The sequence below is a fragment of the Anolis carolinensis genome, chromosome 3, assembly GCF_035594765.1.
Source record: "Anolis carolinensis isolate JA03-04 chromosome 3, rAnoCar3.1.pri, whole genome shotgun sequence".
NCBI lineage: Eukaryota > Metazoa > Chordata > Lepidosauria > Squamata > Dactyloidae > Anolis > Anolis carolinensis.
In genome coordinates this window covers 185,699,303-185,724,562 of record NC_085843.1, presented here as the reverse complement: position 1 = coordinate 185,724,562, position 25,260 = coordinate 185,699,303, and the positions used below count along the sequence as shown (strand labels likewise).

Below are 25,260 nucleotides of genomic sequence, written 5' to 3'. Positions count from 1 at the left end.
TTAGGGGGAGAAAGTTCAGTTACAGATATTTCGATGATTTTGTATTCTGCCTAAAGAAGAAATGTGAAATCCAGGCTGCATCTTCCCCAATGTTTTGAAATCCAACTTCTCTTCAAGCGTTTGGCCATGCCGACTGGGACTGATGGCAGTTGTCATCCAAAACATCTTGAGGATATCATGTTGGGCAAGGTTACCCCACATAAGTATTGGAAATAACTGCACCCATTCTCTGGGCACATAGTATGTTCCATTAAGAAAACATTTTAGTGTAAAAAACACAGGAATGCTAATTTTAAGCTTTAATAGATGAAATTCCTTTATATTCAAAAGATTTCCTTTCTAATAAAGTGAATATCGATAAAAAATAATACTATTTGATTCAAAAATTCCCTCCAAAATAAAATAAAATACAATATTGAATTGATAGTCACAGTAGTAGTCCTACCGTCAAACTGATCTTCACCCTCTGTCATCAATTCATCATCAGAGCAAATGCTTAGTACGTTCACCAACATTTCGGTCACTGAATATGGGGAGAAAAAAAATCACAATATTTAAGGGCTGCACATCTTAGACTGCAAATTACAGCCTTCACACACATTTATGAGAACATGCAAGGAAATGTTTGAAAGTACAGTGTTTGGACTCTCTACTGGACACTATGCTGGGGTAAAAATAGTTATGCAAGCAATTGCATTTTCTCAGAAGTTGAATAAATACATTCTTTAAGTATACACCTTTGACTTGGTGGGTATGAAGCTAATCAATCACTAAACAATTGCTGAGCTCGATGCACAAGTGCCTGTTGTTCAGTCAGGTGCACAATTGTCGAGGCTAACTACATGAGTTTACAGTTATAATGCACTAACATTTTACAGGGCCTTGACCATTAAGTCAGCTTCCAACTCTTCATCATAACTCATGCTATGTAGAAATAGCATTGCTGAGTATCATCAAGTATCCATTTCACCCAGTGCTTTCCTTCAAGCAATGGCCACTTAAATAGATTCAGATAGTCCACAAATGGCATGAAGACCTAATCCTGTTTTTGTTTGTCCCCAGTATTCGATCAAAGCTAATATATAAATGATGGCTTATTATAATGTATTTATGAAATCTGAAACAGTTTTTTTGCTCAATGCATTTATCAACCTGCACCCCAGCAATGTAAAACACCATATGATATTCAGCAGAGGACTAAATAAACCTTCTGGTCTTGCTCCCTGCCTGAGACTGATGAAGCAATTATTAAACACTTCACGTGGCTGGTAGGCTGTGTTTGGCATGGTGACCATACGTTCCTCAAATGTGGCTGTGTGGCACCAACATGCTTTCAGTTAATTATCTGGGGTACTTATAATACCAATACTGGGCATTTGGCTAATGGCAGAGTATGCATAGCTTTGATGATTTGTTTCATGACATTTACCTTTCTCTCCAACAAAAGGCAATGACCACGTGAAGACATCCATAAAATTTGGCAGCCAGTAAGGATGTGGTGAACAGTTGAACTGTCGAATATTCATAACATTATTTTCATATTTTAATACAGCAGCTACAAAACAAATGTTGGCATTAGTAGATATTTCATTTCAATAAAAATTGCAAGCCTTTAAGGTCTACATATATTTTCTTATTTTGTTGGACATTTAAAGCATCCACTTTAACAGAAACTAGGGAATCCATCAAGACGATCTGCAGTTTAGATATTATTTACTTTGGGATATTGAGAAGCTTCTTTGTTTGTATGAGAGCTCGGGGCTTTAGATAAGCTAGTTTGACATATGACATACATTACATTCTTTAGAAAGGGAATCTTAATGTGATGGGGTTGCAGTCCTTTCCAAACACTTCTTCAGATCTCTGGAGGAAATCTGGGTCTACCAGATGTCCCCAGTAGAATGGGGTGCTCAAGGCCAGAATCTTAATGGCCTTGCTGATGTGGACTGGAAAAATCTTTATTTTGGAACAGACTGACTGAGCAGGAGTGCTGCTCTAGTTCCCACTACTATGAAAGTCCCATTTTCTTCATATCTGATCCTGAGAAGAAACTAGATGAGCTCTTGTCATCTTCAGCCACAGGGCAATCCAAGTGAAAGAGCTCCTCAACAGGTCCTTACTGTTTTATTCCCCCCCCCCCCCCCCCGCAACTCTTCCTAGAACTTTTAACGGGAGTGTACATGTGTGTGTGTGTGTGTGTGGGGGGGGGGGGAGACAGGATGGGACAGATGACTTGGCAGAACAGGACCAACTATGTTTCAAAATAGCTTACAACAAATTAAAAAACATTAAAAATGCACAAAGAACAACAGTTAAACCAACATTAAATAATCAAAAAATAAACTAAATTAAAACATATCTCATTAAACATGCACACATATAGCTCAGCGCAAGGGTTAGCAAGATCCAACAGATGATTTTGCTGGTACAGACCTTATACAATTAATCATCAAATGCCTATCTAAATAAAACCTTTAAATGTCTTTGAAAAGAAAGTAGATGGATGCCAGTCTCTCTGGGAAAGGAATTCCAGAGCCAGGGGTAGCCACTGAGAAGGCCCTCTCTTGTATTCCCACCAGATACACCTGTGAGGGTGGTGGGACAGAGAAAAAGGCATCCCTTGCAAATCGCAAAACATAGCCTAATTCATAAGCGAGAATATGGCCCATCAAACAACCAGACATTATATACAAAGCTTTATAGGTCAAAACCAGAGCTTTGAATGGTATTTGAATTGCATTAATTTTCCTCTCCAATTATTCAGTTTCTATGAAGATGCCAGATGAAGGTAGACTGATTATTGTGTTTTAAAGATATTTTATATTTTAAAAATGTTTTATACCATTCATAAAAGCAAATCCATTACCTTTGTTATTGTAGACATCCAAGTAATTTGGTGCGGAAAAAATTGTTATTAATGATGGGAAGCCTGTTGTTTGACTTTTTCTGTACATTCTATAACTGTAAAATAAGAACAGTTACTTTTGCATATCCAAGGAACTTCTGGATTTAAATTTTATGTTCTTAATTAATAAGGCAAGATACTTACCCTGCATCTTGTGCTTCGTGAGCTCTGATAATAGACAACAAATTATTATTCTGCAAAAATTCACAAACTGCAGGATAGCTGTGAAACAAAAAAAAACCCTATAAGTATAATGGGTTCATTTCAAGTAGTTATTTTATCAAGATAATCCAATTTTCTTTACCTATAAAAATAGGAACATCCTCTGACAGTATTATGACTGAAATGCTCCTGAGATTTTTCATTTCCAAAGTCTTCAGAAGGATCTGACCATAGTAAGTCACACATTGGTCCAAATGCAGGGGGTTCTTTGAATCGATCTAGCTGTTTAAAAAAAAACACCATAGCAATCCATTTTACAATTTACTTGTGTGTATGTGTGCGTTAACGAGAGAAAGAGAAAAGAGTGAAGGAGCAGAGAAAGAGGGAGGGAGAGACTATTACAAATAAAATAATATGCATTTGGTACTGAACAGGTTTCCACTAAACAGACAAATTTGCTTACATGCAACAGTATCAAGTGGCCGCCAGTAAACTCACATAATTTGGAATCTATTACTAGAGCATTTTGGTGGTAGCCTGCCTTACTCCCCATAAGTCACACCGTGTGTTATCAGTCTAAATCCTCAGTTCCTTAGACATCTATACAGCAACTCAATGATGTAAGAAATTTCAGGACAAGGTGAGGAGAAGATGGACAGGATTGTGCAAATTCATAGATTATCACTTCAAGAACTACATTTATAGGTAAGCAACCTGTTCTTCTTTAAGATCTCTGTGAGTCACATAAATGGGAGACTGGCAACTTACTAACCATAACAGAAAAATAACACAAGTTACAGTAGAGTCTCACTTATCCAACACTCGCTTATCCAACATTCTGGATTATCCAACGCATTTTTGTAGTCAATGTTTTCAATATGTTGTGATATTTTGGTGCTAAATTCGTAAATACAGTAATTACTACATAGCATTACTGCGTATTGAACCACTTTTTCTGTCAAATTTGTTGTATAACATAATGTTTTGGTGCTTAATTTGTAAAATCATAACCTAATTTGATGTTTAATAGGCTTCTCCTTAATGCCTCCTTATTATCCAACATATTTGCTTATCCAACATTCTGCCGGCCCGTTTATGTTGGATAAGTGAGACTCTACTGTATTTTGTTTTGCAGTGGGATACATTTTTGTGTACACTTTAAGCTGTTTATCCATTTGACAACTGAAAATACCCTGTCTATAAAAATGAGATGCTTAGTGGCCACACAGGCTTGATGGGACAGGCCCAAAAAGCAATACCGTGGGTAGCTTCAAAGGATTACTTCCCTTACCAATGCTTTCACACTACAATCAGCCACATGTCTGATGGTGGTGATTGGTTGACCAGCCAATTTATAAGTTTCTGTCTGCAGAATCAAGACAATCTTGCAATCCTCATCTAGCAGTTTATCTAGGTATGGAGTCATCTTTCTTGAAACAATTGTTCAAACAAAGCACAGTTGGCAATATGAAAGGAATGAGAAACTGTGGAATAAATTTTACTGTCCATGATATCAATGTTCACCTCCTTGTCAAGTGGTGCTGAAAGGACTTTCTGAGAAGATGTGAACTGAACCATAGTAATAATTATTGACTTGTGGCTGATAAGGTATGTGTGTACAACAAAGCCTCAAGGTGCAAATCATAGTTCTGTCTGCCTTGATGTGTAAGATCCTGGGCGTTTGAATATAAGCTGACTTTGTGATCTTCTCCCAAACAAAGGAGAGACTTTTGTGTGTCTGACTTTTTCAGGAATCTTTCCTTCTCAGTTGGTACAGTTTTTAAAAGAGCCCGAGAAGGCTATAAACAGAGTCTAGCAGAGGGATGGGAAAGTAATCCAAAAGCATAGGCCAAAAAAATCTGAGTCAAATAGCGAAGACAAAAGTAGAAAGTAAGCCCAAACAAAGAAGAACAAAAAAAATCAAATCCAAGTCAAGCTGTAAATGGAGATATAAACTCTAGTGATTCCTCATGATGATACTACAGCAGCAGACAAAGTGAAACTGAGAGTGTAAGTGGGAAACATGCTGGTATGGCACACAAGAGGGGGCGAGGTTATCACCAAAACATTTATGTAAGAACGCTAGACGTTTTTGAATAATGCACTGTGAAGAAAACCATTCATATAAGTTACAGAGATCACAAACTAGAATCATGTTTCTTGGCTATTTAAGATTGTCTGATTTTATACCCACAATATGTTTTTAGTCTACATATCTGAGCATTTAAATTCTTTTCTTACTAAAGATTGGAAGCACAGTGTTTTTAACTTACATGTATCCTTCCCCATACATTCTAAATTAACCCCCCTTTCTCCCTTTAGGGCCCAGGTTTTTGAAGAAAAAAAACCAACTTTGTCAATTCTTAATCTAATTTGAAATTTAAAATGCCAATAAAAATGAAACAATGAAGATAATGCTTCTGTTATTAAAGAAGATAATTTTACAAGAGTCTTAAGTAAAGCTATAACTATGGATGCTTTGTTGAAGTAGAATAATGCAATGAGTAAATGCAAATTGTCAATTACACACCCATATTTTAATAAATATTAAATGTTTTACATCTCAAAAAAGGCTTAGCTGACTGACAGAATTGAAAGAGAGATCAAATGTAACAAACCACTGATATCTTTTTGGAACTAATTCATCCCTCTGTGTGTCACAGGTTTCAAAGCTAACCCACTATTGTTCCCCCTTTCTTTCCTAGTTTTACCCATCAACTGCCTCAGCGTGTTTCCAAGAATTTCAGGTGTGGCTTCGGAGGTGCATACTTGGAAAGGAGGTAATTCCTCATGGATCCAATGGATTATACTGTCCCTTCAATTGAAGTTCACTGTGGGATCTTTCCCAAGATCTATATTATCACCATTCCTTGCTATATGCAGTGGGTCCTTGCTCGCCACTAGGATTTGGTTCCAGGACCCCTGTGGATACCCAAATCTATGGATGCAGAAGTCCCATTATACACAATAGTGCAGTGAAATAATGTTCCTTATATAAAATAGCAAAATCAAGGTTTGTCTTTTAGAAAAAAATGGGGGTATATTCTCAGGATGCTGAGGGCGTATCCATCGGTGTGGAATCTTTGTATATGGAGGGCAGACTGTATAGTGGTTTGCCTCCCATTCTGTCTCACTTTAGATCATGCCTGCACAACTCAGTCATCATAAAGAGCTAATATTGAGAAAAAAAACTTTTGTAGGCATTCCTCCTGCATTTCTTGCCTGACCAGGAAGGCAAGCAGCAAAAGGGCCGACCAGTGAAGGAAAAGCCCTTCCCCAGCCTCATGCTGTTCCCAAGCCCAGCCTCAACCACAGGCCACAGGGAAGTCCTTTGAGGGCTGCATTCAGCCCACGGGTCATGTGTTATGCTGGCCTGCTCTATATATTCTGAAATAGAGTGCTTGTACAATGTGAATTTACTTATTTGTCTTATAGACTGATACATTGCCTTTAAAGTTATTTATTACCACATAGCACATAAAGCAAAATGAAAATGATCATTATTTTATTTATTTTCAATGAGCCTGTTTGATATTCCATTAATGTTTATTTTCTCAAATAAGATCTAATGCACCAAAATGTTTTCAGCTATGCAAAATACTCGCTTTTTCATATAACTTCTTACTACTCAGACAATTGGAATTGTGGATACATCTACCTAGCAATACATTCGATGGAACCCATTGGGACATACAGTAGAGTCTCACTTATCCAAGCTAAACGGGCCGGCAGAAGCTTGGATAAGTGAATATCTTGGATAACAAGGAGGGATTAAGGAAAAGCCTATTAAACATCAAATTAGGTTATGATTGTACAAATTAAGCACCAAAACATCATGTTTTACAACAAATTTGATAGAAAAAGCTGTTCAATACGCAGTAATGTTATGCCGTAATTACTGTATTTATGAATTTAGCACCAAAATATCACGATATATTGAAAACATTGACTACAAAAATGGCTTGGATAATCCAGAAACTTGGATAAGCGAAGCTTGGATAAGTGAGACTCTACTGTAATTCTATACAGACACGTATAGGATAGCACTTGGCGTTTCTCTTTGATACCTAACAAAACATGAGTTAACATGAAGAGAGAGCCATCAAGACTGTTAAAGTAACCTATGTTTTTGTTTCTTTCTAACAAATACTTACCCTCCTAATGTCATCTATTGTATTTATTTCTGGAGAAAGTCCACCATGGACACAAAGAAACTGTTGGTTGAGAAGGGCAGCAAGGGGGAGGCAATCAAAAGCTTCCATACAAGCATCATATACTCTTTCAGAATATTTTATCTTACCTATAGTGGAGAAAAATGCTGGTATTTTAAACATGCATGTATGGCATAACTACATGACAATAGCATTTTAATACAACTGCTTTATTAACACAAATAAAATTTCTCAAGTCGCTCCTGACTCAAAAAAAATTAACACAAAATATCAGATAAAAATGATGGATTTTCTTAATATATAAAATCCAACAAAATGATATAGCGTGATGTGTGAAAGTAATGTTACTATTTATGCACATCAACGGAGCAAGAAAGTCCATCACAATTACTCTCCCATAACAAAATTATTAAGATAACCACACACACAAAATTTCTATCTGTCTGTCTTCTTATATTCTACATTATTTTTGATGTTGTGTGTCTTCAAACCATATCTGACTTATGGCAAAGCTAAGATGAACATATCATGGGGTTTTCTTGCCAATATTTTTTTCAGAAGAAGTTTGCAGTGAACACTACATAACACTTTAACATACTCTTAAAACATGGAAAACGAAAAAGTGGGTAACTAGGTATTTGGGAAGCTAACAAGTGGTTCTGTTATTCATACTTACATTCTTGCTTAAAAGTAAAATATTCTGTGAGGTGCCTGCATTCATGGTTGCCTCTCAAAAGAAACAATGTGCTTGGGTATAAAATCTTCAGGACCCATAAATATAGTACACACTGTTGAAAGAAAAAGATACCTAGTTATATGCAATTAAGTATAAAAGAATGTGAATGGTGAAAACAATACATTAATCTACAACAGAGCTTTCCAAACTGTGTATTGGCTGCAGTGTGCTGCATGAACATAATGAGAAATGACAAAAATTCTAGAAATGTATGTTGTTATCTTACAAATCATATATTTTTAATATAAAGAAAAGTTTTTACTGAGATAAGTTGTGTACTCACACATCTCAATTTACAATTTATGTATGTGTCTGAATCTCTTATAAGGGTTTGGTTTGATAACAAAAACTGAATTCCTGTGTCACAAAATGGTGCATGTTTAAAAGTGTGTCATCAACATGAAATGTTTGGAAAGCCCTGATATAAACATTAACAGGAATTCACATTATCCTTTTTCCATTTCTTTAATAGATTTCTATCATACATTTTAGAAAGATGTGTTAACAGAGTAATTTATAATTGTATACAAAATAAACATACAAGAATATAAAATGTTATCATTAAAACAAACACAATATGGCAATTTGAAATTAAAACATCACTCAAGCTGATAAAGTTTAAGATTACAAAATACAGCCACAGAAAGTATCCAATTAAAATCCCCCAAACAGTGAAAAAAGTAGTACACAAATAGGTTTTTCAATGATTAAGCCTTTTAAAGATGGAACTTGTCTAATCCTAAATAGAAAGGTTTCCTCTAATGAAGGACTAGAGCAAATAAGAGCTCTTTTATTTCTGTTCACCAGTCTATTTGTTTTTACATAAAGCTGGACCATGGAAACAGATTTCACCTTGAAGAAAAACTAACATAGTCATTCATGTAACCTAGTCTCAAATTTTTGAGGCTTGACAGACTAAATGGTTCTGGAAGTATATTGACAATTAATGTAACAGATATAAGTGTCACATGTTACGACCACACAAAACCTATACAAATCTAAGCAACTATATTTTGAACCACTTTAGTTTCCAAATCTTATTTCATGACATCCACACATAAATGGCATTATGTCAGACAGGGTTGTCACTATGATCACCACCTGAGAGTCACCAAGTCTATTACCCCTAAACTGTAAATGTGATGTGGGAGGGGAATGAACAGGAGATGCAAACCTCCAACATCTAGTTTCCACACTCACAGTACCTCCATTTCTCAGGTTGAGTATCCCTTATATAGAATTCCAAAATTGTCCACATAGCTGCCTGGGACAGTGACACTTTACTTCTGATGATTCAATGTATGTTTCAAGCACAAAATTATTAAGATACTGTGAATACAGTTACCTTTAGGCTATGCAAATAAGGTATTCATGAAACATAAATGAATTCTGTATTCAGACTTGAGCCCCATTCTCCAAGATATCGCATTATGTATATGCAAGCATTCCAAAATCCGAAAAAATACAAAATCCGGGTTACAAACATTTCTGATAAGGAATACTCAATGTGCACGTGGATGAAACTGTGGCTTATTTACCCTTGCCCAGAACAAAATCAGCTCTGCCCAACAGTTTGGGAGTTTATTGATCTTTCTGGAATAAGTAGGTATTAAAATTAAGTAGAACTGAGAAACACGATGTACAAGTAACACTTCAGCACAAACATCTGGACAGACTCCACCAGTAATTTTATGTAAACATTAAAAACCATGGGAGGGAGAATTAAACTTGGAGTACATCATCTGCCAACAGTCACTGAATGGAACACAGTAACAAAGAAGCCCAGTAGGAAGAATTATAGCAAAATGTCCAATTAAGGTCAGCATAAAGTTCACTTCATTTCACTTATCCTACTCTTACTCTAGAGTAGTGCTTATATTAAATAAACCATCGTGAATTAGAAATTTGTTACAAGACAAATTGAGGTTTCCATGCAAGATTGTTTCCTGGATGCTTTACAGGGAAGAGAAAGCAGTTACACTATATCTGCCTCAAGACCACAACAAGAAATACAGATGTTGTGGGGCTCAGGAGTAGAGGCTACAAGTGAGAACTGGTTGGAAAGCAAGAAGGGAGATAGGCAGACAGATTTAGAACAAAACTCACATGAATCTTCATTCTCTTATTTATTTGTGATTCTACTGTGAATGAAGCAAAGCTCACACATGGTAGTAGCATAGAATACACAATGTATAAAGGCTGTGTCAGTTTAGCAAGCCATTTACTTGCTGACTTCACAGATATAATCCCAGAGTCAAATTCTGCTGAAATTTCTTAGATACAGAAGAACAGAAAACATAGTATCCATTGATTAGTCATTCCTTGAACTGTCTTATAAGAACAGCTACATCTACTTTGAAAATAATGCACAGACCGACTTTCGGACAACGGAACGAGTTGCTGGTCCCCACTAACAGTCCCTCTGCTGTGATGGGGATGCAGATTGCAATGATCACAGGTTTTGGTAAAGAGGGACCAAGGATGGACCATCTGAGTCCAGATCTATACCTAATGACATGGAAAAACATGTTTGTGGGTTAGAAGGATCTGATCGTTGCCTCACCTTGCTATGATTCTGTCACCGTATCACAGGAAGGGAAAGCACCACAGAAGCAACAACAGAAAAAATTGATATGGAACATGAAAAAGGCCTGAATTCAGTGGCACGTCTAGAAGCAATGGAAAGGGGATTGTTTGTATTTCAGGGGGAATAGAGAAGAAGTCAAGTGAGGATGTAGGCGAAAGGATGATTATTGTCTTGGTTAAATTTTTGGATGCTGACAACTTGAAACAAGAACTAGATTGAATTTGCCAGCTTCCATCTACTTTGTGAGAAAATAAATTTCAGATTCTATGCAACAGCAACTTTATAAGAAAAGGATAAAAATTGATGACAAAGATCTTAATATAATGAAGGAGAATCCTTTGAGAATAAGAACTGACTGATAGACTGAAGCAACCTTTTAGGGCAATGGTTTCCAACCTTTTTTTGACCAGGGACCATTTTCCAACATTAGCACCAAAAGGGTTACAAATCAGGTTTTTTTTGTCAACTTTAGATTTGGTTTGGTTTGGTTATTTGGGGTGCTGGACAGACCACATCAGCTCTAGTTTCTGATACAGAACATATGCCATCCAGTAGTCGCCATCTGTTCGCCCACAGAAAACCATATTAAATAATCTAGAGCTGATTTTCCCCGCATGTCTTGCGGACCTTATTTGTGGGCTGCAGTTGGGAATCACTGTTTTAGAGGCAAAAGCTGGAAAGAATATCACTGCAGTTTACATTTTCTAAATTTTACAATGGAGGCTATAGAGTGTCTTAGGTAATATAGAATTAATTTTGAAATAAGAGGGCACGAGAGAAGAAAACAAATCTTTTGATACCTTGGATCAAGACCCAAGAAAAGCAAAGATCAAAGATGAAAATCTGGCATCTGGACATGGAGTAGTGATTTATGTTAGATCAACCATTTCTTCAAAGGAAATCTTTTTGGACCACTGAGAAGATATGTGAGTGTACAAACTGAAGATTCTGGTGGAAGGAAGAAAAAAAATCCAATTTCTTGAGATTTAATGAATATCATTTCAGAGCTTTTGTTTAAAAAATTGATAGTAATAGATGATTTGAATAGGGTTACAGATCCAAAATTAGAACATCAGTTAATGGTATCAAAAGAAATTACCCAAATCCGTTTTTGATTTGATAGAAAATTTGGTATTGCTGGAAAGCAAAAGATAGGAATGTTCAGGAAAATAATTTTTCATTGAGACTCTTTTATGTCTTGAGACATAACCCTTTTTCTAGGATTGGCATGTATTTGCTTTCAAAATCTTCAACTATGTATGCTGCTAATTTTGAGGATTTTTCTCAGCTCATAATCCAGTAACACTTCACTTGAAAGGGAAAAGTATTATGTCTAATTGGAGGCCAAACAAATCTATATGGCTGAATGATGTTACAATGGAAAAGCCTAAGAAGAGACATATTGATTACCGTAAAGAGAATACAGACAAAGGTACTGCAATCAGAATGGTATAGGATGCCATTCAGTTTGCTATGAAAGGATATTTCTCAAAATTAAAGATGAAACCAAAAAAGCAACAATAGATACTAACTGAAAACATCTAGAAGAAAGGAGTTAAAAAAGGCTCCCAATAAGGTAATAAGAACTAAAGAAATATACAGAAACATATGTAGAAGAAAACCGAGAAAAGGATGAAATACATGAAGTTTGAGTCAAGTTACAGATAAGATAGGTTCTGCAGATTTGTTTTTAAATTGTGTTTGTAAGTTGGAACAAATTCCATTTTAAGTGTAACTTCTGCCAAGTGTGTGTGTGTGTGTGTGGCATTTGTTTTGCTGTCTGTGCCCCTGTTTAGAAGATTTCATCTCACTTTCTGTCCCTGTGACACTTGGATTTTGAAAATTTGGTTTGTTTTGGAAACAAGGATTGGTGTAAAGTTTCAGTGGACACACCTTTTCCCCATGACAACTCTTTCAGGGGTGAATTTCCCTTCCTAGGAGTAGATTTATTGCACTTCCTGTAGTCTTAACTGTAGTTCTTAACTATAAGTCATATGCAAGTTGAATGTCTGCAACTTGGCGATTGCCTGTGTACATGGCTTTTGAGCATATTATGAACTTTAGAGAATGAAGTCATCTTCCTTGATTTTCACAGTACAAAGGACTAACTTCTTTTATCTAGCTCAAACGGAACTGAATGTTTCTTACCTTACACCTGGCACTTCCTATTCACTTACTGATGCTCTCCCAAAAGCAACACGCAAGCAAGCAACATGCAGCAGAAATTATACATCCTATTTCCCTACTGCACAATGATACAAGGGACCCACAATTGTGGTCTGGCTTACTAGTCAACTGTTTTTTGTTTTGTTTTTTTGTAGTTACACTAATCTGTTCCCCTGCATTCTCTGGCATGTCCAGAGTTGTTGAGAGAAGCAGGGTATTCTCATATTTGTATAAGACATGGGGAAAGTAAAAAACAAAAACAAGAGTAGTGTTAGTCTTTCCAACTCTTCAGGATAAGCTTCTCTTCATTATTTGAAAGATACAGTAGAAATGAGGGAGAGATCTGTACACAGAGTGTCCTATATGCCAGAGGACAAGGGCACTCATGCCTGGCAAGCAGATTTGTGGACAGAGGATCCATGTGGCATCTTATCTATAGACCAATCATTCTGGAGTGAAACCGAGATGTCAGAAGAGAAAGGGACAGATCTTGATAGACTAAATGAAACCCTTGAATCAAAATTTTCAACTCTGGCTCCAATGAGAAATGGCAATGTTACCAGAAAGTAACATTATTAAGTGAATCATAACAACAAATAAATGATTTCATACACAAACACATACACCATCATCATTAAAATTAACATCAGTACATACATGCACACATTCAATTACCTCTATGCTAAAATATCCTCTGTCTACATAGTCACCAAGGAACAGGTATCTTGTGTTAGCAGGTGATCCTCCCACTTCAAATAGCTTCATTAGGTCAAAGAATTGGCCATGAATGTCACCACACACTGCAATGAAAATGCTGATGATTAAAGAATTAAAGTGATTTTTGGTGGAATAAAACAGCCAAATTGAAAATAACAGTAAATCAGACCAAACCCTATGCACTGCATAGCAATATTAACATATCAAAGATCATCACCTGCAGCTTAGCTATGTATGAACTAGCACATCTCATGAGATCTGTTTCAACCTTTACTGAACAGGGCCACAAGACCTGGGCCTAAGGCCAACTGATAGTCCCAGCTAGAGTAAACCCATGGAATCACAGGAATTTAACATTGCTTTACTTACCAAGTTCCAACAGATTTTATAGCACTTGGTTTTAAGCCTTTCTCTCTTCATCTTGTTACTGTGTTTCCAACATCCCCTTCCCCAGTGCCACATGAAGGAAGATTCACACGACAATGCTAAATAGCTTTGAAGGCAGCCAAGTCTGCCGAACACTTCACACACTTGTCCTGTGCCACACAATAATATAAACAGCACCCAAAACAACCCCATTATTTGTGTGATTGCCATTACCGATTCTACAGCCAAAGTTGAACTAAGATTATTTTGTAGTGTCAACCCTGAATCCCTTCAATGGTGGGGGACAGAAATAGCCATAACTTTTAGAGAAGATATAGGCAATGGTGGCCAGTGACACCCTACAAGGAATCTACTCTGGCTTTTATCTGAATTTTAAAGAGTGCTGAATCTACTTAGGTACAGAGTTGAGCAATCTGACTCATTTTTAAGGTTTAATAACAGGAGTGGATTTGATGAGCTCCTAACAGAATGCCACCTTCAGCCTTAACTTCTGTGGCCAACTTGTTTTTATGCTGCAGCCTGATCTCAGAATATGCCCAGACTTGGGACAGAGGGAAAGGCATGAAAGTCCGAAGTATTTATTAAAGAGCAATGTTTTAATTTGGTAGTGAAAAGAAACCGGTCCTGATGTCATGCAGGCCTACATTCCAAAACTGGGACATCGAAGTAGAGAATACCCTCTCTCAATCTTTCACATAGAACCTTATATTCCTACTGGTGGGACACTAGGGTGTCTGCTTCATCAGATCATAATCCTTGGACAGACATATATAGGAAGAGGAACCCTTTCACACATTACGGTTTCAGATCATTTAAGACTTTAAATGTCATAATTAACACTTAGAATTCAGGCCAGCGGTGTGTTAGCTGCCAGTGCAGTTCCTCTAAAACGACCATTGTGCTCTTCTGATTAAAGTGCATTGCAGTAGTTCAATTGGGAAGCAGTGGCCATATTATCTCTGTCCAGGAAAAGTCATAGCTGGCCTCAAACCAACTCTATTTCTCCTTCTGTGTCAAAGATCAGTTCAGAACATATCTATTCTTTTAGGTGGGGCAACAGCATACAGGGCAGGTCACCAACCCAATTCTCAAGTCTAAAAAACACTAATTAAGAGAGACACTATCTTATCAGGATTCAAATGCTGTTTATTAGCAATTGTTTATCCTGTTATAGGCACTGGCCTACAAATGATATCTCACTACCAATGGCAAGAGAAGTAAAACGGATGATATGCAACCCTACATCTCCTACTGATCTCACCTAACATCAGCATATAGGTAAATGGGATGGGAGAAACAGAATGGAACACTGCGAAAACCCAGTTTAAAGACTGTGATGCATGACACTCCTTGAAACTAGTTCTATAGGCACAGTGAATCCACTTCCTATCCAAGAGAACTGTTTAAGTACAATATTATAGTCAATGGTAACATAAATCTTCAAGAGGTCAAAAAACATCAACAGGGTAGGACTCTTTCCATCTTTTACCTGGAGTACAATGGGGAATACTATCTCACTATCTAAGGCCCCTTCCACACAGCTGAATAAAATCCCACATTTTCTGCTCTGAACTGGAATATGTGGCAGTGTGGACTCAACCCAGTTCAAAGCAGATATTGTGGGATTTTCTGCCTTCATATTCTGGGTTATATGTCTGTGTAGAAGGGCCCTGAAACTAGAATGAAATAGGACAATGCAATGTTTCCTGAAAAAAACATCTGCAGCTGTCTAGTCATCATACACTCAGAAATACTGTCCAAAATGTGGATACAATGCAAGCATACCTCAATTTAAAAACTAGCTAACAGTAAAGTCTTTTATGTCACCTGTCCTGACCCCAATTTACTCTTCATCCTCCATCTAGCAATAAACAATGCAATAAAGCCTGTGTGGGGAAAGAATGAGATTCTGTTCTAGCTGACGCTACTTTAACTGCATATGACTGCTTACAACAGTGCAGAAATACAGTAGCTGCCTCTAGAATCCATTACTGAGCATGTGTGAATAGCCAATCAGAGAGAAAGGGGGAAAGCAGCTAGATCTGCCTCATTAAGTTACCTCCAACATATTAAAAAGCATAGACCTGTATATTCAGTCATCAAAATGGAAATTATAACAAAAATTGGAAGAAGGCAAGAAAAAAATCACCCTGAATGCATTCTGGAAGACATTTTCAAGAGGTCTCTAGAAGGTTAGGGTTGTTTGTTTTTTTTTACATCTACATAACTTAGTTGTTTGGGTTCACATATGTACACTCTTAGTAAAAAAAAGTTTACTGTAATATACTGTACTTTTGTGATTGAACTATCCCTATTCTTTGCATGTTATTTCTGCCTCTCATACCAAATTTTCTATTAAAGTAGTGCCCATGAACATAGGGACTTTGTTAACTAAGGTGGAATCTGTATTAATGATAGGACTCTCAATACCTTTGGATCAAAGGAGGTCCTGTTTCAGCAGATTCTTTCAGTGATTGGCATTTCCTTCTGTTAGGACAAAGCACTAACCACTATCTGAATACACCCAATCAATTCGCCTCTACTTTGTTTTATCAACCAGGATGGGAAAAGATGCTTAAATATGGTGGAATAGAATGATTCAAACATACATGTTCATATCAACATGCTGCAACAACTGAAACTGAAAAGATATTTCACCAAATGGAACAAAGGACACTTTGTAATAGCTGCGGCATCAACTACTTAATGACTATAAGTCACCTTCTCCAGTGAATTTCTTCTAGCAGATAGTCAAGGGCTCCATTCTTGGTCTCTTTAAAAATGAATCCCAACAGGAGCCTAATGTTTAGCATCTTTTGATGCTTATATTTTAACCATATAATAAAATGACCAACATGTTCAAAGGAAATGCAGAATGAAAAATTTGCCAATGAAATATTTTCTCTTAAATTTCAGCATCTATTGCTTATATGTCCACCAGCATCCCATGCCACATTACTATTTAGAGCAGCTCTAATCTAAAAAAAAATCATGCAACTGCAACTTTAAAGTAGGTCTTTGACAAGCATTGCAAACAAGAGCATCCATCTGAACAGTTGTGATAAGGCTCAGCAAGCATAACACTCCTCAAAACCTGTTACAAGTTTGTTTCAATTTTTTTAGAGCTTCCATCTCCCTTCTTTCCTTGTGTCACAATCCAGTAACACACTCTGTAGCAAGCTAGGAAAAGCTGAAGACCTCAGTAGAGTTTCTTTTCCTAATTAGTATATGAAAAACCAATCCAAGAATCTAGAATGAATAACTGGCAATTTGCTTATTATTTTCAATATCTCCAACATGCTGTGTGTGCTGCTTCCTCTTTCCCTGCCACAAGACCTGGTAATTTCCCAGTCCTACTCCAGTGTAAGGCTGAAGAAGTTGTGTGTGTTATCCAATCCCAGGCATGAATGAATGTATATTATTAATTTTTCATTGGGAATAATAGCACTACTATTCTAGTTTTGTTTACATAAAGATTTGTTGACAGAGTCTGTAAAGAACTACGTATCTGTCATTTTATGGATGCTGCAGAGGAGGAATCAAGACACTTTTGAGTTATGTACCCTTGCACCAGTTCTAGAGGCATTTTAAATGAAAAAAACATGCTACGATCAAAACAGCAAAGAAGAAACTTAATAGGGAGATGAAAGATAGATTATAAACAAAAAAAGAGTAAGATCCTCAAAAATTCCAGTAGGAGAAATCAGTGCATTAAACAGAAAGACAAGGTCTTGCGGTTCCTAGCCATGAAATTGGTATGACAGAAGGAAATCCAAAATATCATGCATTGTTCCTCTACACACCAAAGAATTCACAGTGATGACTGCCACTATCTGTCATCCCCCCCTGGACCCCCCCTGGCTTCCATCCTTCTTGGAGACTAGCAGTAGGCAGGTCTCCATATACATAGATTCTGCATCCACAGATTCTACCACCCATGGTTTGATTTTTTTTTTTAAAAAAAACACAACCTTAAACATAAATCTTGATTTTGCCATTTTATATGACGACACTATTTTACTGTGCCATTACACATCATGGGACTTCTGCATCCATAGATTTTGGTATCCAGGAACCAAACTCCAGCAGATATCAAGGACCTACCACACTGTTTTCCTGACTTTGTAGTGGCCACAATTTCCAAATCTGTTTTACTTTTTACTGCCTTTGTGTATGTATACTGACATTCTCAACGATTCCTGGACCAACACTGTTGCTTCTCTCTTCATTCTGATTAATACCACAACTGATCCGGATTGAATTAATTATTTGACAGCTCTCAAACTCCAAAAATCTGAAATGACCCAGCGCTGCAGGACCATAACCATAGCCAGAATAGATACATGCCGCTCAAGAACATCTTGCCACATCAAAAACTAAATGCTATGGATTTTCAGATGTCTTTAATAAAAAGGAGATTGACAGGTTTTCCCCACACTGGCCATATGACTGCACAATTGATCTAGCCCTTGGAGCTCAATTCCATTAGGTTCCATCTAAAACCTATCAGAGCCAAAACTCACCATTCCATGGGACTTCCTGGGGGAGGAGGGGGGGAATATGTGATGTGGATGTATCTGACCTTTGACATTTGAGATGCTGACAAAACAATTGGCCTGTGTTTGTGAACGTTTAGCGTGGAAAATTGCTACCCAGAAGGAACTCGCCTTTTCTGTGATGATAAAACGTGGAGAACAATGACTATACAACTATTTCAGAGCCCTCAAAAAATCACCATACAAAATTGGTACCTGCCTTTGATTTCAGATACTGTTAAAGTGGCTGAATTATGCTAAGGTCTGCATGAAAATCAGACCTCATAGGAATTTACAATCTAGTCCAGATCTTGACCTGGCAATGAATGAAAGACAGCATTCCACAACATAAAGTCATTTCCTTCAGGTTATGCCACGTCCCTGCCATTTTCCAACAGCAGCAACATCCAGACCTTGGACCACCTGTGTTGATGCAACCAATGTTTCTAACATGGCCATATGGAGAGAGGAGGGATGGCACAGGAGCCTGAGGTTTGTTAGAGCTCACTACAATTCCACTTGCAAACTTGGCTTGTAAGTTTGAATACACTATCATTTCCCTTTTTGTCATAAACTACTGAAAAATATAATTTTCTCAGTTTGTACTATTTAGGTATTAAGAGGCTGCTACTGAAACAATCCTCCATACATTGCAGTTTCAAGCATTCACCTGTAATAGGAGCTTCAACTTCTATCATAGTCTTCTCTCTTCTTAAAATCGCAGCACCTTCATTGATGATTTTAAGTGCAATCTCTTCATCTACCCGGCCTTCTTTTATTAGGTGGTTCTTCAAAATATCTACCCGAGGTTTTCCAGCTGTATCAAACACTTCTTCTGATGTTAGACGATGTGTTGGTGGAAAAGGAACAGCTGAAAATGACAGAATGTAAGTATCACTTACAAAGATTACTGAAAAATATTATCAGCACAATTTTTATAATAATAATAATGATGAAAATAATAATTTTATTTCTTACCCACCTCTCTCTCTGGCTCGAGGCGGGTCACAGCACAGTCAAAAACACACAAACATTGCAAAAATTTATAAACACACATATTAAAATGCAGGACATAAATTTAAAATTCATGCTTAAAACTTGCTGGGCAGGCAACCTATGAACTTTTGAGGGAAATGGTAAATTTGTATATACAAACTAGGTAGCTACATTAAGGCTTTACAATTCTGTGTGTTTTGTGCAGGAATACTGTGCACTCCTATAAATCAGAAAGACTCAAGAAAGAGAACATTCCAAAAAACATTACAAAAATGGGAAATGTATTGCCTGGTTTTGCTGTAACCTAAAAAGTCACAAGGGGGCACAGAATGTAAACAACTCAAAGAAATGATCAGAAAGGCTGGATAGGAGCCTATTTATAAAAGTCCCATATGTTTAGCTGAGCAGAAAATACATAATCACAATTTTCCTTGTAGAAAATTAATGCCGAATCTGTCAGCGGTGAGAAAAAACTTTCAGTCTCAAGATTCTGCTCTAGATCATGATCTAGAACAGAGTTTCTCAAGTATTGAGTAGCCCCTTCCATGTGAAACACAAACTATAGAATCTGTAGTTCGCCAGTTAGCTCCTGGGAATCGAAATATCAAAAGGATACGCAATTTTTACAGACAATCCTTCCTGTTACTGGACAGATACAAATGCTAGACTGTTTGTCTCCAATGAGTCCTTTTTCAGTGAATGTCTCCACTTTTCCACAACCCAGAAACTATTAGAAGATTCAAGAATTATGGGGGGGGGGGGGGGGATCATTACATATAAAATTGCTGTTTGTGGATCTGCAATATTTGCTCTGAATTCGCTCTCAAATATTTTGTTGTAGTTTTGTAACAATTTTTCTGTTTTCTATTTTTTCTTTTGTATGTATAGTTTAATGTAAAATTGGTGAAGAATATGAAAAACTGAATGATAAAACCTAATGTCTTGCTTGCTTAAATTGTGAAACTACTTTGCTTTGTCAATAATATTGTCATTTTATTTATCAGATACAGTATGTATCTGTAAGATGAAATTTAGTCATCCAACTTAAATTTCACATTTCAAAGGTGTTTCGTAGCTAAAAAAAAGTTTGAGAACCCCTGATCTAGAGTACTTACATGAAATGATGATGCACTTTTTCTGATTTATTATAACTTCAAATTTTCAAAAATATCAACTAGTTTTACACAAGTAACATTCTATCCAAATATAAATCTAAAAATGTAGATATTTGACTATAATATTAAAGGCATTGATGACATACAGACATCAGTCAATGATGGAACGAAAGCAGAAGACAGGTACAGAGCACTAGGTCTGCACACCGATACCGCTCTGGACCACTGATGTGGCACTTCAGAAAATGATGCACTTCAATTTGGCCTTGAATCTGAGCTGGAATTTGAAAACCTAAAGGTTCATTCAAAACAGTCTTTGCTGGAAGTGGTTTAAATTTGCAGACACATCCCAAAAAAGAAGAAATTATGTCTGCCAAAATGCAGATATATTTCGATAATTAAAAAAAGGTTTTGCTACATGTCTTTAGATGTTTATGTTATAGAAAAAAAGAAGCACCAATAATGTGTGTGTATCTTGGAAATTGATGCAATCTGCAAAGACTGTGGCTCCTTCTAAGAGGGGAATTTGTCAAGAATGAGATGAAACAGTTGATGGATCAATATAATCTCCTGGAAATCTCCAGCATGTACATATTGTGTCTTTACAAAACAGGAGGAGAACATGTGACCCTCCTGTGCAGTTAAGTCAAATTTCCACCAGCCTCAACTAGATAGGGCAGAGCTGACACACCTTTTAGACATGTGTCATTTCACGATACAGTAATTCAGTTTCATCAGGAGTGATGGGGAATAAGCTTTTTTCTATCTGGTTGTAGATAGTGAGCAGCACCTGTATGATTCCTCAAACGCAGTGTGAATACACAAATATGATGGAAGGGGAATATATAGTGCACCACTGTAACTGGCAGTAAAAATTATTCCACCGTAACATCAGAAAGAACTTTTTGATGGTAGAATATTCTGCCTTGGAGTGTGGTGGAGTCTCCTTCTCTGGTGGTTTTTAAGCAGAGGTTGGGTGACCATCTACTGGGGGTGTTTTAGTTATGTGTTTCTGCATGGCAGGGGACTGCACTGGGTGGTCCTTGTGGTCTCTTTCAACTATGATTTGACATTTGCTGTATAAAGATGCATGCAAGTTGGTATTGCCTCAGCTTTAGTTATTTTGGTTATATGTATTTCCACCTGATGGGAATGTGTGTTTGATTACCTGCCTGCCTGTCAGCTAGTGTTGATTTGCACCCCAACAGATTCAGTACAGTGTTTATTTTGACCTTTAAAGCCCTACATAGTTTGGGTCCAGGTTACCTACAGGATCGACGTCTCCCATATAATACACCTTTTAGGACACACAGGTCCTCTGAGGGACTCTTATTTAAACCAGCCAGAACCCAACAGGCAACTGTCACCCATAGGATCTTTTCAGTGGCTGCTCCAAGACTGTAGAACAACCTTCTGGAAGACATGAATGAGCTGCCCAAATCTGAGACACATGTAAAGACTTATCTCTCCTGGCAGGCCTATCCAGCCAATGTTGGACTGTGAATTTAGATTTGCATTCTATAGGTGCTATATTTTGATCTTTGCACTATATTTTTTGGTCTATGTCTTTTACAATATTTTGATATACAGGCAGTTCCCAAGTTACAGACAGGATAGGTTCTGTAGGTTTGTCTTAAGTTGATTTTGTATGTTAGTTGAAACAGGTACATATTAAGTGTAACTCCAGCCCCTCCCCTATATATGTACAGTATGTACATTTTGGATAGAATAGTGAAGAGTTTTGCTGTCTGTGCCCTTGTTTGGAATGATTTTGCCTCACTTTCTGTCCCTGTGATAATTTTGAAAAATTTGGCTTGTTGTGGAAATAAGGATTGGTGAGAAAGCTTCAGTGGAAACAGCTTTTCCCTATGACAACTCTTCCAGGAGTGAATTTCCCTTCCCAGGGGTAGATTTCTCTCACTTCCTGTTGTCTCATCCCGTTCTTAACTACGAGTCATTTGGATGTCAGGTGTCTTTAACTCAGGGACTGCCTGTATGTATTTTGTGTTGATATGTGTTGACTGTGTTGTACCCCGCCTTGAGCCATTAGGAGAGGTAGGTAAAAAGTAAAACTGATTATGATGATTGGGGAGGCGAGGAATGATGTCCTTTTCTCCATGTTTCTAAGTGTAGGTTGGTTCATGAAGGGAAGCTGATGAAAAAACACAACCTACAAACGATCTACAGACTAAGAAAATCCAACAAATGCTTTGTTCAGCAAAGGACAAGAGGGATCCTCTCTCCTCGGTAGGAGTCTATTGTATACCATGCAGCTGAGGACAAATCTACATAGGGACTACCAAAGACAGCAATGCCCAATCATGAATAAAGGAACATGAAAGGCACTGCAGACTAACTCAACCAGAGAAGTCAGCCATAGCAGAGCACTTGATGAACCAATCAGGACAGTATATTTTTTGAGAACAGAAATACTGGACCACTTTAACAATCATCGTGTCAGACTACACAGAGAAGCCACTGAAATCCACAAGCATGTGGACAATTTCAACACAAAAGAGGAAACCATGAAAATGAACAAATGAACAAAATCTAGCTAACAGTATTAAAACATTCTAAAATCAGGACAGTAACTAAAGAACAATACTCAGAAAACAGAGGAATCCCAGACATGAATCCAGACATGAATGTTCCAGTGTGCCTTTGAATGACAGTTTTAGTCCCCAATCATGTCTGCCCAGCCCTAATTTATTGATTAAGTTTTTTCAGCACTTTACCCTCAGCAGGCACAAGTCCTTGCCCTGCCCTCTCACATCTGATCATGCCCACCATGTCCTGGTTTACTGGTTGTTGATGTTGGTCGGTGTATATTTTATGATGTTTTTACTCTTCTGTTTTTAATTATTTTAGTTAGATTGTTTACGTGTTATTATGTTTTTGGGTTGTTGTATGTTTTCCGGGCTGTATGGCCATGTTCCAGAAGTATTCTTTCCTGACGTTTCGCCCACATCTATGGCAGGCATCCTCAGAGGTTGTGAGGTACCTAACAGCCATAGATATGGGCGAAACATCAGGAGAGAATACTTCTGCAACATGGTCATACAGCCTGGAAAACATACAACAACCCTGTGATCCCGGCCATGGAAGTCTTCGACAACATATTGTGTTTTTAATTGTTTTAGCTTGTAATCTTTGTTTATGCTGGGCTTGGTCTCCATGTAAGCCGCCCCAAGTGTCTTTGGGGCGATGGTGGTGGGATATAAAAATGAAGTTGTTGTTGTTGTTATTATTAATAATAATCAGGGCCAGCTAACACCTCCCAACAAAGGATTCCCCCAGGCAGTAAGCAGCCTGCAGGGCCATTCAATGCTGATCGAGGTGGCCAATTGCAATATTCACACCTGCCTCTAACAGACAATATTTTTTTCTCCCACCCTGGACTTTCCACAGACATATAAGCCCTACTTGCCTAGTTTCCAATAGACCTCACAACCTCTGAAAATGCCTGCCACAGATGCAGGCGAAAGATCAGGAGAGAATGCTTCTGGAACATGGCTATACAGCCCGGAAAATTCAGAGCACCCCAGTCATTCCGGCCATGAAAGACTTCCACAACACATTGCTGAGGTTCCCAAGAAGTAGCACTGCCTCTCTTTGGCCGAAAGGGCAGGCCAGGATTCTGTGCCACCAAGGAAGGAGCGCTCTTCAGGCCCAGCAGCACTGTGGGCACAGGAGAGGCTCCCAGCGCGAGTGTTTTCCTCCCTCCGTCCCTCCCAGGAGGCGGGCCTAGCAGGGCCGAGACTCACCCTTGACGGCGCGCTCTCCGGCCCCGGGCAGCGCCCCCAGCAGTACCGCCCGGGCCCCTTCCTGGACGGACATCATGGTCTTCGGCCTGGTCCTCCCGTTCCGCCTCCGCGAGAGGCGCAGGAGGAGGAGCCCCCGCCTACAGCAACATGGCCGCCGAGCAGGAGGAGCAGGAGCTGAAGGGACCGGCATGCACCGCGCTAGCCCCGCCCCTCCCCTCCCTCCCTTCCTTCACGCGAGCCCCTTCGCGCCCATTTTTGAGGGGAAGATACGCGCCCAGTTCAGTCGGGCGAAGGCAAGGACCGTGTGTAGTCGCTGGTCAGGTGCGAGGCTATTTCACTGGGTCCGGAGCCCGAAGAAGCAGGGCGGGAGGGATGGAGGGAAAGCGGCGCTGTGGCCTGTGCTTGCAGAGCGCCCCAGAAAGCTCCCTCGTGGAGCTTACTTGGGCTCCTCAAGTGAACACGGGTATGTCCCCCTTCTTTCACACTTCAAAGCCTAGACTGAGAGGCAATGCAAAAGCCCCGGATGTAATTAAAAATAGGCAACGCCTGGGGCCTGTGTTGCTTATTCTTTCAGTCGCTTCCGACTCTTTGTGACCTCTGTGTCCCTGTCGGCCGTCGCAACCCCCAGCTCCTTCCAGGTCAAGCTAGTCACTTCAAGGATACCATCCACCCATCTTGCCCTTGGTCGGCCCCTCTTCCTCTTAGGTTGGCTCCCTCTCTACCTTCCTTCAGGAAACAACTGAAGACTTGGATATTTCGGCAGGCCTTTGGAGATACAGTCATTAATCAGCCCCAGAGGGTTTTTAATAATCTATCCCGTTTTTATTACGATTTTACCATTTATGTGTTTTAAATGCAATTTTTTATCCTGTATTTTTGTTTTAATTGATATATTGTATTACTGTTTTATCTTTTTATAGTGTGATTTGTATTATGTTGCCTATGTTTTGTTCTATGTTGTTTGGGCCTCTGCCCCATGTAAGCCACCTCGAGTCCCCACGGGGAGATGGTGGCGGGG

General features: G+C 38.3%; 1 protein-coding gene across 6 annotated transcripts in view; it reads right to left on the bottom strand.

The window, feature by feature from the left end:
- ppp3cb (protein phosphatase 3 catalytic subunit beta) overlaps positions 1-24,416 on the bottom strand; it is a 41,823-nt gene extending 17,407 nt beyond the window's left edge. For 4 of the 6 annotated variants that reach the window (XM_008114237.3, XM_003223103.4, XM_062975891.1 and 1 more), the window contains exons 1-10: positions 24,243-24,416; positions 19,038-19,238; positions 13,404-13,528; positions 7,916-8,027; positions 7,222-7,367; positions 3,210-3,349; positions 3,050-3,127; positions 2,867-2,961; positions 1,430-1,555; positions 446-523 (exon numbers count right to left, since the gene is read on the bottom strand). In XM_008114237.3, the coding sequence (XP_008112444.2) occupies positions 446-523; positions 1,430-1,555; positions 2,867-2,961; positions 3,050-3,127; positions 3,210-3,349; positions 7,222-7,367; positions 7,916-8,027; positions 13,404-13,528; positions 19,038-19,238; positions 24,243-24,318 (1,177 nt within the window). In that variant the 5' untranslated portion in view covers positions 24,319-24,416. The remainder of the gene's footprint in view (positions 1-445; positions 524-1,429; positions 1,556-2,866; positions 2,962-3,049; positions 3,128-3,209; positions 3,350-7,221; positions 7,368-7,915; positions 8,028-13,403; positions 13,529-19,037; positions 19,239-24,242) is intronic. The other 2 variants (XM_008114238.3, XM_008114239.3) reach the window with 1 other exon arrangement.
- Between the last annotated feature and the right edge of the window lie 844 nt (positions 24,417-25,260).